The following is a 14,649-nucleotide window of genomic DNA, read 5'->3' as shown; positions in this document are numbered from 1 at the left end:
GGCGGAGATGTCTGGATAAAGAACGAGGTTCGGGCTGAGGCTTCGTGGGAGAAGGAACCCCGGGGCAGCCGTGGGGAGAGCTACAGCGCGTCCTGGCCCTGGGAGAGGCTCCCGGAGCTGAGAGGGCCAGGCCCTGGGGTCAGGGAAAGGCCATAATGAACCCACAGCTGGAGCGCGGCCATGGCCAGGGCACAGGCTCTGAATGATGGAGCCCAGAACCTTCGGGAAGTCCTGACGCCAACCTCCACGCCTGAACCCGGTCACTCCACGGCTCAGGGGGCACGAGGAGGGGGCAGGCTGAGGGGGCGCCTCCTCTGAGACCTGACCCGCCTCATCGGTGGACTAGATGACCGTGGCCAGGTGCCCAGGAGGCCAGGAGGAGGGACAGGAGCGCCCTCCTCGTCCAGCGGCAGGCCAGCGCTGGACAATGGGACTGACCCCGGCCATTTGGAGGTGGGGGCTGGGTGACCGTCTGCCAGCTGAGGGCGGCCCCAGCACCTTCAGAGAGTCCCTGCCCCACAGAACGGGCCTGGAGGGGACCTGGAGGGGCGAGGCGGACAGCACGGGCCGCCGGGCCCCACACCATGCTCAGTGCGACCACACTCCTGACCGGGCCAGACGTCGAGGGACCAGGGAGCCGGCGCCCGGCCGAGACGGGGCTGCTGGCCTCCGGGCCGGTGGACGCACGCCAGCAGCCACCACACAAGTAGAACCACTGGGCACAGGGGCCCTCACGGCAAAGGCCTCCCTGCCCACGGAGGCCTCCTTTTCTTGACAGTAACTTTCCAGGACGTGGTGACACCCAGAAAAAAAATGCAGCAGCCCCGTGGGGTGACCGCGGCCGAGTCCCTCCTCATGGGGCTCCCCCTCCCTCGCAGCCAGGCTGCCCTCTGACCACGGGCTGGGCCGAGGGATGCGAAGCACTTCCCCTTGAGGCTGGGAGCTGAGCCGAGTCACTACTCCAGGGACAAGGCCACACCCCTGAGTTACTCCCAGCCAGCCGCCCCAGAAGGCACGGGAGGACCCCAATCCTGGGCGGGCGGACAGGGTCGAAGCCCTGGCCCTCAGCCCTGGCAGCACTGGGCCTGCTGACCCTTTTGAGCAAAAGAAGCAGAGTTTTCTAAAGAGAAGCGGACAGCCAGGCCCAGGCAGCTCAGGGCTGAGTGTCGCCCTGGGACCCAGGAGGTCAGCGTTCGATCCCAGGAGGTCAGGGCACACCTCGGGTGGCGGCTCCATCCCCAGTGGGGGGCGTGCAGAAGGCAGTTGGTCCATGATGCTCGCTCATCATGGATGTTTCCATCTCTCTCCCTCTCCTTTCCTCTCTTTGAAAACAACAAAAACATATATTTTTTTTCAAAAAAAGAATACAGGCGGCTAAAGGCTGGGCCGTGGGTGACACCCCGTGCGGTGAAGCTGGGCGCTCCCATGTGCCCGGCTGGCTGGAGCGAGTCGCTGTGGACAGATGAGGGGAAGGAACCCCGGGAGCAGAGGCAGGGTCTCCTCACCCACAGGCAACAGCTGCCCAGGAGCCGGGACAGCACAGCCCGAGGGGCGGGCACGCACCCCAGACCAAAGAGGCACAAGCCATGCCAATCAGGACGGGGCCTCACGCCAGGACCCCAGACCCCCCCCCCCCACGCCCGCAGGAAGCGGGCCTGTGTGGGCAGCTCAGGGCTCCAGGGCACCACACAGCCTGTTCTCCGCCCGGCTAGCAGGCTGGCGTCTCTCTCCACGTCCAGACTCTGTGGAAGCAGCAGGACAGGGCTGGAGGCTTCCACACCTGCGGCCCCACCTGCCAGCACGCCTGGGGCCGGGCGGGGCCGGAGCTCGGCACCCACCCACACAGCCCCACAGGGACAGGCCGGGCGGCTGACTCCTGGGGGAACGGCCTAGGCAAGGGCCCCGCCCGGCCGAGGAGGACGGTAGCGAGAGGACCACTCTCTATAGGACTGGGCTCCGCCCAGGGAGCGGGCGGCCAGAGACGGGGAGCGGAGGAAGTGCCCGGGTCTGGGCGGGGGAGCCCACCCCCTGGAGGGTGACGGGCGCAGGGGGACCACTGTCAGCCCGTCGCCCAGGGAGCAGGACTTTGATCACGCTCCCGTGCCAGCTGTGGGCGCCCGCTGGGATGCTGCCCTGTGTGGAGCTGAGGGGCGGCCCCCGGGCTGGGGAAGGACTTCAAAGGACAGGCCAGGGGCCGCCAGGCAGCCCGCCTCCCGCCCGTCCCAATGGCCAGTTAAACTACCTTCTAATAATTAATGTTCCAACATCAAAGGCAGGAGCCGCCCGGGTCTGTAAACCATCCCAGCCTCACGAGGACCTGCCTCTATTTCATCCTGTCTCTTCTGACTCTTTATTTAAATTCAAAAACCACACGAGGCTGAGCATTAACGGGAAACTCCGGAGCTTTCTCATCCCTGAAATGCACCTTTGAAGTTCCCCCAAAAGTTCTGTTTTGTTCCTCCCCTCCCCCAACACTGAGAGGGACACAAAGCAGACACCATGTGGCCGGCTGGCCGCTGGGTGTGCGGCTGTCAGTGACGGGAGGCACGAGGCGGGCGGGGACGCCCCACCAACCAGCTGCTGGGGCTCCCAGATCAAAGGCAGCGCTGCTGGCGGCCAGGCGGCTTCCCTGCCCGGGGCCGGGGTCAGTGCTGGGGGTGCAGGGATCCTGGGCCCTGACAGCACCCCCTGCGGGGAGCATAAGCCCACGCCACCCTGGGTGCCCCTGGGACAGTCAGCAGGTTCCCAAGAGACACAGACAGCCAGGCCCCACTCCATGCAGCCCCGGAGGGAGGCAGCCAGTCCTGGCCCCCCAACGCAGGGTCCCCCCGCAAGTGCAGACCCCCAGCACCGGCTCAACCCACCACATGGGCCTGCTTTCGGCCACCGATTCTGGCTGGGGATGTGCACTGGCTTCTAACTCGGCCCAAACATCAGCCACTGCCCCAGGATAAACATTCACGGAGCTCAGGACAGCCGTGGCCCTGCCCCTCCCTGTCCACTCAGTGGGAGACACCACAGGCAGTGGGGGAGCCGGAGGGAATCTGGCCGCCGCCTCGTCTGCGGGACCCCCCCAGGCTCCCCAGGTGTGACCTGGAGGCAGGCGTGAGGGGCTCCAGAGGAGCCGGAGCAGGGCCTCCAGCCCACGGCCTCCACAGTCTGCTTCACTCAGGACACAGACTTGGAGCTGAAACTCGGCTGAACCGACCGCGTGTGGTGACAGGAAGCTCTCGCTGAGCAGGCACAGACCCCGGAATGCCAGGAGGCCCCGGCCCCGCGGACCGGCCGCACCTCACCACGTGGCTGCACTGGGAGGACAGACACTGTTTCCATGTAGAAAAGCAGTTGATAAAGCTCAACACCTACTTAGGATAAAAAAAAGGTTCTCAGAAAATTAGGAATAGAAACTGTTAACTTGGTAAAAGCTCCCCACAGCTGACGTAACACTTCAGATACACGACGGTCACCCCTCAGGGTCAGACAGGTGCTTTCCACAAACACCGGAGAACAAGGAGAGTTAAGACCAGGATATGAAGGAGATGAAACTGACAGTATCTGCGGAGCCACAGCTGACAGACACCGCGCTCCCGGGAGTGACGGGGCTGGTTTACACCCGCCCATCGCATCCTTGGCCCGCGGGCGTCCTGACCAACCCTCACACGGCCCGAGCTCTCCGCCCGGAAAGGGGTCTGGAAAGGAATCCTCCTCATCATCTAAAGCCCCGCGTGGGCCTGTACGAGCCGATGCAGGTGCAGGGGAGCCGCTCTGCGTGGAAGCAAAGGGCCCGGGAAACTGGGAGCTGAGCCCTGAGCACAGACACAGCAGCAGCATCTCAGGGCGCCGCCCACTCACAGGGCACCGCCCACTCACAGGGCACAGCGTCCACGACATGGGATGGGGGCGCGGCGCAGCCCATGGAGAGCCAGGCTGGTCCCAGGACAAGGTCTCCCCTTTGGTGTCCCCAGTACTGAGAGTCGGCTGGACCCTGGGTGGACGACCACGGAGGCGGGGGAGCCTGGGGCTGCCCAGGAGGTGAAGCAGCAGCCAGGCAGAGGGGCCCACACGCACAGCCTCTGGGCCGACGCTGCCTGTCCCGCGGACGCAGCTGTGTGACGCAGGAACACCGCTGGAGAAGGTTCCAGAGGCTCCGAGAAGTCCAGCGTTGCCACCCGGGAAAACAGACCTGATAGGGGGCCCGAGCCCATCCTCCCTCCCGAGTGCCCACGTGGCTGCAGCTGCCAGGGCGAGGCCTGGGCCAGGCGGTCTGACCAGGAGGACCTGTGCCTGCCTGCTCAGCGGGACCAGAATGTGGGCCTCCCACCGCTCAAGTCGGTGTGTGGTCAGGGGAGCAGAGGGTGGGCGTCCGAGGGGGCGGCTGAGACTCGGAAGGAAGTGGGTGACACGTGAGTCAGAGGCGCGCAGAGACTGGTTAGCACCAATGAGGCAAAGTGCCGCTCACAGAACTGGCCGCAGCTGTGTCCGTGCAGCAAACTGTACCCCAAAGCCGACTGGGCGGGAGGGCCGCAGCTGTGTCCGTGCAGCAAACTGTACCCCAAAGCCGACTGGACGGGAGGGCCGCAGCTGTGTCCGTGCAGCAAACTGTACCCCAAAGCTGACTGGACGGGAGGGCCGCAGCTGTGTCCGTGCAGCAAACTGTACCCCAAAGCTGACTGGACGGGAGGGCCGCAGCTGTGTCCGTGCAGCAAACTGTACCCCAAAGCTGACTGGACGGGAGGGCCGCAGCTGTGTCCGTGCAGCAAACTGTACCCCAAAGCCGACTGGGCGGGAGGGCCGCACCGAGGCACTGGCTGCAGACAGCACCGCGAGCTCGGCCTCTGCGTCCCGGGCCTGCCTACTGCAGGGCGGACGGCCAGCGGGGCAGCCCAGGCCCAAGCCGCCGGCACGTCTACACCGCCGACCGGCAGAGGCACCGCCCGGGACAGGAGTGCTCCGAGTCCCACACCCAGGCCGAGGGCCACAGGGGAGGAGGGGCCACAGGGGCACACGAGTCTGTCGAAACCTATCAAACCACATTAAAAGATGCCTCGATGCAGCCAATTTAAGACAAACCAAACCAAAAGGTCACTTCCGTGAGGTGAAACACCCCCAGCGAGCCTGCCGCCCCCAGATGACCGGCGGAGGTCCAGTGCGGTTGGAGGAAGGACCCATCGCCCAGCTCACCGCTTACCGGCTCCGGCTCTGGCGGGGGCCTCGACTTCTTTGGCTTGGAGGGGCCTCCAGGGCTGGAGAAGGACTTGGGCAGCTTGGCGGACGGTGACATCAGACACCTCGCAGACCCGCAGGGGCCCCCGAGGCGCTGCCCCCCTCCCGAGAAAGGCACGAAGGGGGTGGGCTTGGGCTCCTCCGAGATCTGCTGCGCCTGGGCCTCCGCGGGCTTCGGGCCCGGGCCATCTGCGCGGCCGGCCCCTGAGGTGCCTGCTTCCTCCTGGCGGCTCACGTCGCCCCGGCTGAGCCCTGCCGAGTCCAAGGGGAGCAGCGGGCTGCCGGCTGCCTGCTCGGCCGACAGGGAGGGGGTCGGGCTTGCTGGGCTTTTGCTCCGGGAGACCCCAGGCTCCTGCGTGATGGCCGGGTCGCATCGCCTCATGGCAAACCTGGGGCCCGAGAGAGAGGGACGCTCCACACCCGTTCTCAGCACCCGGGCCTCAAGGCCCCGCCACCCCCAGTGGCCTCGGATCGAGGAGGGCACCACGGGCACGTGTCCCTCCCTTTTCCATGCTTCCCGCTCCTCTCCTCTGAGACCCCATTTCTTTCCCGACACAAGATTCAGAGCCCCACCTGATGATGGCGCTGCCCCCGGTGAGGCCCAGGGACAGCAGCGTCGTGCTCTGTAAGGCGGCTCTGCCCGTCACCTGCAAGGAGACAGGACCGTGTGCCCGCCGCCCGCCGCCCTCCCTGCCATAGCTCCCGCCAGGCCTGGCCAAGGCTTCACGCTGCCCAGGGGAGGCACCGAGGCCCTGCCCACTGCTGACCGACCTACGCAGCCGCCCGCCTGGCCACTGACACCGCGGTGCCCAGCCAGCCCGAGGCCTAGGCCCAGCCGCCCGCACCCCAACCTGCACCAGAGCATCTGCTCCAGGGTCTGGGTCTGTCCCCAGCCCGACACCCCGAGGCCCAGGCAGGCGGGGCTCGGCCTGGGTGAGCGGCACTGGCCACCTGACCAGCCCTGAGGGCTGCACCGACCACGACGGCCCTCAGTTGGCCCAGGAGTCCACCCCCAGGTCCCTCCCGCTCAGTCCCAGAGCCCCTTCCTCACGGGCGTGCATCGCCCACCAAGGCCTCCTGGGCCCTCGGGACAGTGGCCACCCTGGCCAGGACAGGGCACTCAGCCAGGCCTCCAACAAAAAGCCCCTGTGAGCCAGGGGACCGAGCGCCAGGAGGGTCCCGTCACGGCGGGCGGGGGACGGGCAGGGCCTCTGCCAGCTGGGCCCGCACCGCCCTGAACTCGTTTTGAAAAAGATCAAAACGGAGCAAAGCAAATATTTATTAAAATGAAACCACTTTTGTGACTCTTGGGCTTTGAGAGAAGCTGAGAAAACAAACAGGGCGTGGGGAGGTTCTGGGCGCAGCCGCCGCGGTTAGTTCCCGTGGAACACTGGGGGCTTTCAGAGCGCCTCCCGCTGCTTGCAAGGCGGGGGAGGGGAGGAGGGGGAGGGAGGGGTTCCCAGACTGGAAAGCGGGCTGGGCCTCATGGCGACGGGAGCCGCGAGCCGGCCAGGCCAGGCCAGGCGGGTGGAGCCGCAGTCCTACCTCATCCCTCATGTACACGCAGACCGGGCTGGCCTCCCACGGCTGCTCCAGACACGCCCTGCAGGAGAGGGAAAGACATCAGAGGCCGGCCCTGGCGCTGGACACTGGTGCTCTCGGGAGGGCACCCGGGAACCCCAGAGCCACCCAGAGGCTCCCCCAGGTTCTCCTGGAAGATGGCAGCAGACACCCGCCCACACCAGACTGGCCACCAACACCCTCTCCCTCATGAGCCAGACCCCGAGATGGGACAGAGCAGCCCCAGAAGCAGAGCTGGGCGGGCTCAGAGGATGGCGGACGTGCAGGCGCACACTCATGCGCACGCTCACGTGCACACACACACAGTCACACGCACACATGTGCACGGACCCGACACCATCTCGCATTACCCAGGCCCGCAGTGCCACCAGGTTGTGCACAGGCTGGAGCTGGCCACGTCCAGCTGGGGAGCTTGTGACCGCGAAGGGACGGAGGGACGTCCACTCCTGCATTTCCTGACACATAACTGCCCACTAGCCCCTCTCCTCCAGGGCGAGCCCAGAGGCTGGGCCACAGGGCAGCCGCCAGTGGTGACCTCAGGCTGTGCGCGGCCACTGTCCCAGGGCCTCGGCTCACACGCCCGTGGATGAGGGTGGGACGGAGAACATGGGGCTGAACTGGGGCCAGAGCAGCAGGCCTTTGGCTGCCTGCACGTGACCGTGCACACGCAGGACGAGACGGCACAGGCCCTCTGCGGGGCTCTGGCCTGGGTTCTGCCCATTTCCCGTTTGCTTTTAGCTTTTGCTCGTGTGTGGTGCCCAGGCCGAGACTCACACCCCACAGCCAGCTGTGGGGCCTCTGGGAGGATGCAGCCTGCCCCTGGCCTGGCACCACCAGCCTCCTCACCCCCCAAGGTCCCTGCAGGAAGTGGGAGACCCGAGCTGAGAGTCTGGACCAGAGCAACACTGGGTCAGGGCACACCCCAAGGGCCTGGGCCCCGGCCCACCCCGACCCGGTGACCCAAGCCTCGGGAAGGCACAGGCCCAAGGGCCAGAGCAAGCCTTCCCCAGGGACCCCGCGCCAGCGGGACCACAGATCACAGCGGGCTGAGCGGCCTCCTGCCTGCGCAGCCTCTGACATCAAACGCCAGCCCGGCTTTGATGTGCTTCCTCAGAGGGATCGGGTTCGAGTGGATCTGAGGGAGACGCCTGTACACACGCGAGGGAGGGCGGCTGCAATCACTTCCAGACCTTCCCCGCCAATTAGCGGCGCTCTCCGCCCGGGACGGGGACCCAGGGGACATTCCAGCTCATGGGGGAGCCGCCCCTCACACACCCTCACTAAGTCCCAAACTTTTCCAAGGGCTGAGCCATCTCTGAAGGCCTCCCTGAGCCCCAGAACCAGCAGAACCCCGGGCATTGTGTGGAGCGCCCATGGGTGCCCACCTGCTGCCCCTCCCCAGACACCACCCCGTGTGGGTGGGACGTGCCCGGCCAGGGTCGGCAAACGCGCTCCCCGTCGGGCGGGGGCAGAGGCGGTGCTGACAGCCTTCCGATGCTCTGCGCTGCCTCAGAGCACGTGTCCCCACAGGTGTGGGCCCCCCACTCGGGCCGACGCGACGGGGACACCAGGTATCTGGAGCCCCTTCTGTCCATGTTACCGGCGTGGAACTGACCAATCTGCGGCTAGAACCACAAGAAGCAACCCAAACCCACAGAGCGGGCACTTCAGCTCAGAGGGCTTCTGCGCCACCTGGAGGCCCGTCGCCTGAGGTCACGTCCAGGGGCCAGCGACTCCCACCTCCCGCCCACCACGAGACCAAGAGACAGACAGGAGAGGAGCCAGCCCTCCCCCAGGCGGCGGAGCAGGGACAGTGAGGCGGAAAGCAGGGGAACGGAGGGGCTGCCGGGAGCTGGGGGGACGGCCTGGCACCCGCCTCTGCCGCCTGCAGGGCCCCAGGATGGCACACAACCCACCTCAGGGCCACCGCAGGGGAAGCAGGCACACGCCGGCCTTCCCGGGGACACTGGGTTCGGGGTGTGCTCTTGGGGGGGTGGAGCCGCGGGCGCGGCTGTGGAGTCAGGCTGGGAGCAGAGCGCCCAGGTCTCGGGGCAGATGCAACCTGGGGTGGCGGGCAAGGAGCCCTCGCCTGGAGGCCCTCCGGCAGCTGACACCCAAGAGTTAGGGAGGACTGGCCAGTCCAGGTCCAGGCAGCGACCAGCCCAGGTGGGCCCTGAGCTCGCCCGGTGGCCGGCCCAAGCGGGGCCTGCTCCAGGTGGGACCCCTACCACAAAGAACCCAGAACGCCGCATTCTCCTGCAGAGAACACCGCCACAGGGAAACGTTCTGGATACACTGGGTCAAGGTCATCGAATTCCTAAAGTTAACTGCCCGTGTTTCTACTCTCCTTTGATGTGGCGACCAGAAAATTCCTCCCCGCCTCTGCGCACGCACATGTGGCCACGTGTGTGTCACGTGGCTAGTGAGTAGCCCCAGACTCGGGGGTCAGAGGTCAGAGCTGGACCACCAACTCCCTGATCTCTATGCAGAGGACGTGGCCCGGTGCCCACTCACCCCATGGCTCTGCCGAGACCCGCCCGCCACCTGTCCTGGGGCACCTGCCTCTTCCCCGAGCTCCCTGCACGGCCCATCCTGTGGGACCCAGAGTCTGAGCCCCTGCCCCCTGCCAGTGGGGTCCTTGCAGCCACAGGCAGCTACCAGTCCTGCCCAGCCCCCGCATGGCCCCAGCCAATCAGGGCCCTGGCCTTGCTTTGGGGCTGATGCTGCCCCCCCCGCCCCCCCGTCCCCATGGGCACCCACTTCCCCCTGCTTCTCCGTTAGTGAACTCTGCCAAGGAGCAGCTTTCCAGGAAAGCTGAAAGGTGGGGTGCCCCTCACTGCCGCCCAGCCATTCTGCCTCTGGAGCCCCCTCTCGGGAGGACCTACACAGACGGACTGGTGGCTGGTGCACGAGCAGCCCTCGTCCCTGACCCATCCCCACAGGATGCAGCACCCACGCAGCGCAGGCCCCGCCGGGCCCCTCCCTGACACTCACCTGGTCTGAGCAAAATGGCTGAGGAGCTCCCAGAGGGTCTGCCCGGAACAGAAAGTGCCCTGCAACCTGGAGCCGTCGTCCAGCTGCAGCGCGATGCGGACCTGAGCAGGAGAGGAGGCTGAGGCGGGGAGCGCTGCCCGCACCCGGTGAGACTCCGCCTGGGTGAGGGCTCCCGGGTCTTGGGGTGCACGGGGTTGGGCACTGCACGGCCAGCACCGTCTCCTCTGCACACTGCACGTCGCTGGGCCTCAAGCTGCCGGGTTTGGGGCACTGTGTTGTGCAGCCATAGCACCAACACGTCGCGTTCTGTGCATTTTTCGCTCCTGAGCACATTGCTTTTGTCCATCCATTTGTGCTAATCATGTCCCTGGAGTGGGACTAAGTCTCTGACCCAAAGGGGGAATGCCTTTCTGGCCGCTCTGCCGAGGACGTGCATGGCACTGGCCTGGCTGCGTGCGACCCAGAGCCCGCCCACCGTGCGGCCTGCTGTCTGGGCCCCGGCCTCTGGGTCAGGTACCACTTCCTCCCAGCACAGGGAGCTGCCGTGGGAAACGTGCCTCCCCGTCCCACCCACCGAGGGAGGTCGGAGCTCCTTCCACACAGAAGCCTGAGAACTGCTGTGGTCGCGACGGTCAAGGGATGTCAGGGTCAGTCCCGAGTCTGACTCCTGGCGGCTCTGGAGAGCTGACCCAGGCCGGCCTGCGCTTCCTGTCCTCAAGGGCCAGCACGGCCCCTCCTGGTGCTGGCAGAGCAGCGCGGCCCAGGAAGGGGGACCCAGAGGGGGCTCCCTGGGGCTGGCTCCCCTGGCTCTGAGCCTCACAGCTGCTCGGTGGGAGGCTGGGCCCAAGACCAGGACAGAAGACGGCGGGTCGCTCCCCCTCGAGGAGCCTCACTGAGCTCGGCACTCGCCACGGCAGGACCAGGCCATCAGGCAGGGGCCAGGCTTGCAGGTGAGATGAACGCAGCACCGTGAACCCCAACAGCAACCGCAGCACCAAGAACCAAGTCTCATTCCAACCACCAAAGTAGAAAGTGGCTCTGCCGGACCCAGAGCCGGCAGCTGGGTGGGGGCGCGCCCTGCGGCTTGTGCCCTCGAAGGCCACAGCCTACGAGGAGGGCAGGCGCGGTGCCTACCGTGTTCTTGGGCCCCTCGCGGCTGCGGGACGCGGGCACCATCTCCAGCTTGGCGTTATTGGGCAGGTTGGCAAACCTCCACTGCAGAGAGAGGTCAAGCACATTCCTCTGAAACCTGCAACACAGACCACAGCCCAGCTGCCCGAGGGCCTCATTCCACGGGCCTCTCCGCAGCGTCCGCCAGGCCCGCACCTGGAGGACGGGATGTGGCCTGGGGAGGAGGCGTGTCCCTGCTACAGTGGGTCTTTCCAGGGACAGAGCAAGCGAGCAGACACAGCTCTGAGTGTGGGAGGCACAGCTGCACCCCAGGGGGTCCGGCCACTGCATTCCCTCTCCCAGGGGCCAGCTCCCATCACCCCATAGGGCCGAGTGTTGCCCTAGGAACCAGGAGGTCACAGTTCGATTCCCCGCCAGGGCACAGGCCTGATTTGAGGACTCAATCCCCAGTGGAGGCCGTGCAGGAGGCAGCTAATCAATGGTTCTCTCTCATCATTGATGTTTCTCTCTCTCCCACATCGGGAGGCAGGCCACGCCCTCCAGGACCGGAGGCAACGGGTCTAGAGGACCACAGACAAGCGCAGGGAGCCAGGCTGCCAGTGCGGGGTCTGGTCTGAGACCGCTCCTCCCAGCTCGCAGCCAGGCCCTGAGCCTGAGTGCCCATGTGTGCGTGTGCACAGGGACCTGGCAGCTCTGATCAGGAAGAGGCCCGCATGGGGCCCCGACAGCAGGGTGGCCCAGCTCCTCCGATCCCCACCCACCGAGCTCCCGGGTCCATGCCAGAGGCAGAGACTGAAGGAGTCAGGACAGGAGACCCCGAGGGCAGGAGGACCCCGGGCCCTCCTGCCTGCGGGTCCTGCTTAGCAGCCTGCGCTCAGCCTGCTTCACAAGGAACAGTGAGAAGAGCCAGAAGGCAGCCCGGGCCACCCAGGGGCAGAGCTGGGACCACAGGCGGCTCCTGATGTCCAGCTTGGACCACGTCGGCTGTGAACCAACAGGAGCTGGACACCTGCTCCTGTGATGAGGAGACAGGAGGACACAGCCTCACCCGTGGGCAGGGACTGCGGGCCAGGGGACCAGAGCCTTCCTGACCTGGTCCCGCCCCTCCTCAGCCCCGAGAACCACCCCGTCCCCTCCAGAGGAAAGCTCTGCCCAGGGCTCTGAACCCGCCTCACCATGTGGCCCCGACTCTGAAGAGAGACAGCAGGACACAAGGAGAGGGAACAAGGGGACATGCACAGCTCAAGTCAGATCTGAGCTCGACTTCCAATGGGAGTTTAGGGGGACCATGGCGCTGGGGAGAGGCCGGGGGGGTCTGACAGAGGGGTCGCCCGTGGAGATGGAGACGACGTGGTTTTATGAGCGTGAGCAGTTCATAGGGCGCAGGCGACTTGAGGAGAAAGAGGCCGTTTTGATAGCCAGGCCAGGCTCACAGCACTCCAGGGCCTCGTGCAGACCGGACACTGGTCTGTGGGGAAACAAGGGCAGCAGAGGGGAAGGTGCCGGCAGGCAACACAGCGAGGCCGCCTTCCCTGGCGGGCGTGGCTGCGCTGTCTCAACCAATGACAGCTGACCCTTGAACAAAGGCGTGAGGGGTGCCGGCCAGTGCCCATGGGGTCGAAAATCCCAGGTGACCCTCCAACACTGAACTATGTCCCTCTGCACCCAACGGCGATTGGGTCCAGGACCCCCTCTGGCACCAAAACTCGAAGACGCTCCAGACCCTTCTATGAAGCGGCTCAATCCACACAGTCATGTCCACAGCGCCAGGGGAGCAGCTGCCCGGGCCGGCGGCTAGTTGGCGAGACGGCCTGATGCACCAGGGCTGGGGCTCCACCCCAGGTCAGGCACAGCCACCAACCAACCAACGCTGCACAAGCAAGTAGAGCAACTCCATGCTCCCCCTTCCTCTCGCTGTGAAATTATTAACACATTGCGTACCGCAGAGAAATCTCTAAGACATACGCCAGGGACCGCACGTTTTTGGGCAAACTGTGCATTATTTAAATCATCATAATGCACTTTAGGTGTTGTTTTTCAATAATTATAACATCTTGTCCTAACCGGTTTGGCTCACTGGATAGAGCGACGGCCTGCAGACTGAAAGGTCCCAGGTTCAATTCCGGTCAAGGGCATGTACCTTGGTTGCAGGCACATCCCCAGTAGGGAGTGTGCAGGAGGCAGCTGATCAATGTTTCTCTCTCATCAATTCTAACTCTCTATCCCTCTCCCTTCCTCTCTGTAAAAAATCAATAAAATATATTAAAAAAATAATAATAATAATAATAACATCTTTATTTACAAAAACAATTAAACAATTAAAGTTCCTAGTACTTTTTTAACGTATGGTACTGCGTAAAACATTTCCCTCTATGAAGAGGAACCAAACAAAATTTACAAAAGTATCTAGATTCGCTCCTTTTTCCATGGGCGCGAAACACGAGAACACTCCTGAGCGGTAGGAAATGCGTTAAATAAAGAGAAAAGCAATGGGCGCAGACAAGAGGGTGAGGCGGCCTGGGGCGGGCAGGCTACCAGAGTCAAAGGGGACACGTTAATGCTTCCAACAACAACCATGTTTTTCTAAGAAATTAGAAAAAGGAAAACATCCACATGGAAGCAGACCCCACATGCAGTTCAAACCCCCATTTCTCAAGGGGCAGCTGCGCCGTCAGCAGGCGAGAGTTGGGTAAGAGACCCCACCTCCCGGCGGCTCCCCCCAGACCCCAGCCCAGGGCTCAGGCAGGCGACAGGAGGAGCGGGCACGTGGCCCTGTGACAGGAAGCCAGGGGTGACCCAGCGCAGAGCAGGGGCCCTGGAGTTCTTGGGGGTCGGGCAGGAGGCCGGGAGCTGGGGTGGCATGTAGGTGTCTCCACTCGGAACCTCCTCTGTAAAGAGCCCCACGGGAACACACTCACACACCACGGGCTCCTCTGTCCCCAGAGCGAGAACAAGACCCTGTGAAGACCTGCCACCCTGGGACAGGCCCCTTCGGTGGGACAGAAGCCCACGCCCGTCAGGGCAGGCTCGCACCCTGTCCTTGTATTATTATTTTTTAAATATATTTTTATTGATTTCAGAGAAGAAGGAAGAGGGAGAAACATCAATGATAAGAGAGACTCATCGATCAGCTGCCTCCTACACGTGCCCCCACTGGGGATCGAGCCTGTAACCCGGTGTGTGCCCTGACCGGAATCAAACCATAACCGCCTGAGCCCATAGGTCAACGCTCAGCCACGGAGCCACGCCGGCCGGGCTGTCCTGTCTCAGGCCCTGGAGGACGCCCACAGGCAGAGACCTGCGCCAGCTCCCGGGTGAGGCCACGGGACCACTTCCTCGAGCCCTCGGGCCCCATCAGGAACTTACACGACAACGCACGGAAACCCTGTGGCCACGGGTTGAATGGTGGCCCCTAGAGGACAGGCCCCACGACCTAACGCCCCAGAGCGGTGACTGTGGCCCTATTTGGAAATAGGAACTTTGCAGACGTAACTGCGTAACTGCGTTTAGCATCTTGAGATCACGCCCTCATCCTGAACCAGGGCGGGTGCTTACACCCAGGGGAGAGGAGTGTGAGGAGGCAGCAGATTGGGGTGCTGTGGCCACAAGCAGGGGAGGCCTGGGGCAGCAGGCAGGGTCCTCCCCCACACCGCAGCCCCACACCCCTGGACGGGGTGGCTCCGGGGCTGTGAGATAACCTGCCGGAGGCGGACGCCCGCA

The 14,649-nt window shown here is 64.7% G+C and overlaps 1 protein-coding gene across 6 annotated transcripts in view; it reads right to left on the bottom strand.

Annotated features, from left to right (window-relative positions):
* ASPSCR1 (ASPSCR1 tether for SLC2A4, UBX domain containing) overlaps positions 1–14,649 on the bottom strand; it is a 33,998-nt gene that overhangs the window by 5,567 nt on the left and 13,782 nt on the right. For 3 of the 6 annotated variants that reach the window (XM_081110401.1, XM_081110400.1, XM_081110399.1), the window contains exons 3-7: positions 10,933–11,013; positions 9,799–9,899; positions 6,769–6,826; positions 5,797–5,870; positions 5,189–5,612 (exon numbers count right to left, since the gene is read on the bottom strand). In XM_081110401.1, the coding sequence (XP_080966527.1) occupies positions 5,189–5,612; positions 5,797–5,870; positions 6,769–6,826; positions 9,799–9,899; positions 10,933–10,974 (699 nt within the window). In that variant the 5' untranslated portion in view covers positions 10,975–11,013. Of the gene's footprint in view, positions 1–5,188; positions 5,613–5,796; positions 5,871–6,768; positions 6,827–9,798; positions 9,900–10,932; positions 11,048–14,649 lie in introns of all 6 variants that reach the window. The other 3 variants (XM_081110398.1, XM_081110396.1, XM_081110397.1) reach the window with 1 other exon arrangement.

This window comes from Myotis nattereri, assembly GCF_964212035.1.
Source record: "Myotis nattereri genome assembly, chromosome: 16".
Lineage (NCBI taxonomy): Eukaryota > Metazoa > Chordata > Mammalia > Chiroptera > Vespertilionidae > Myotis > Myotis nattereri.
The sequence above is the reverse complement of the archived record's forward strand: the minus strand, read 5'-3'. Positions and strand labels throughout refer to the sequence as shown.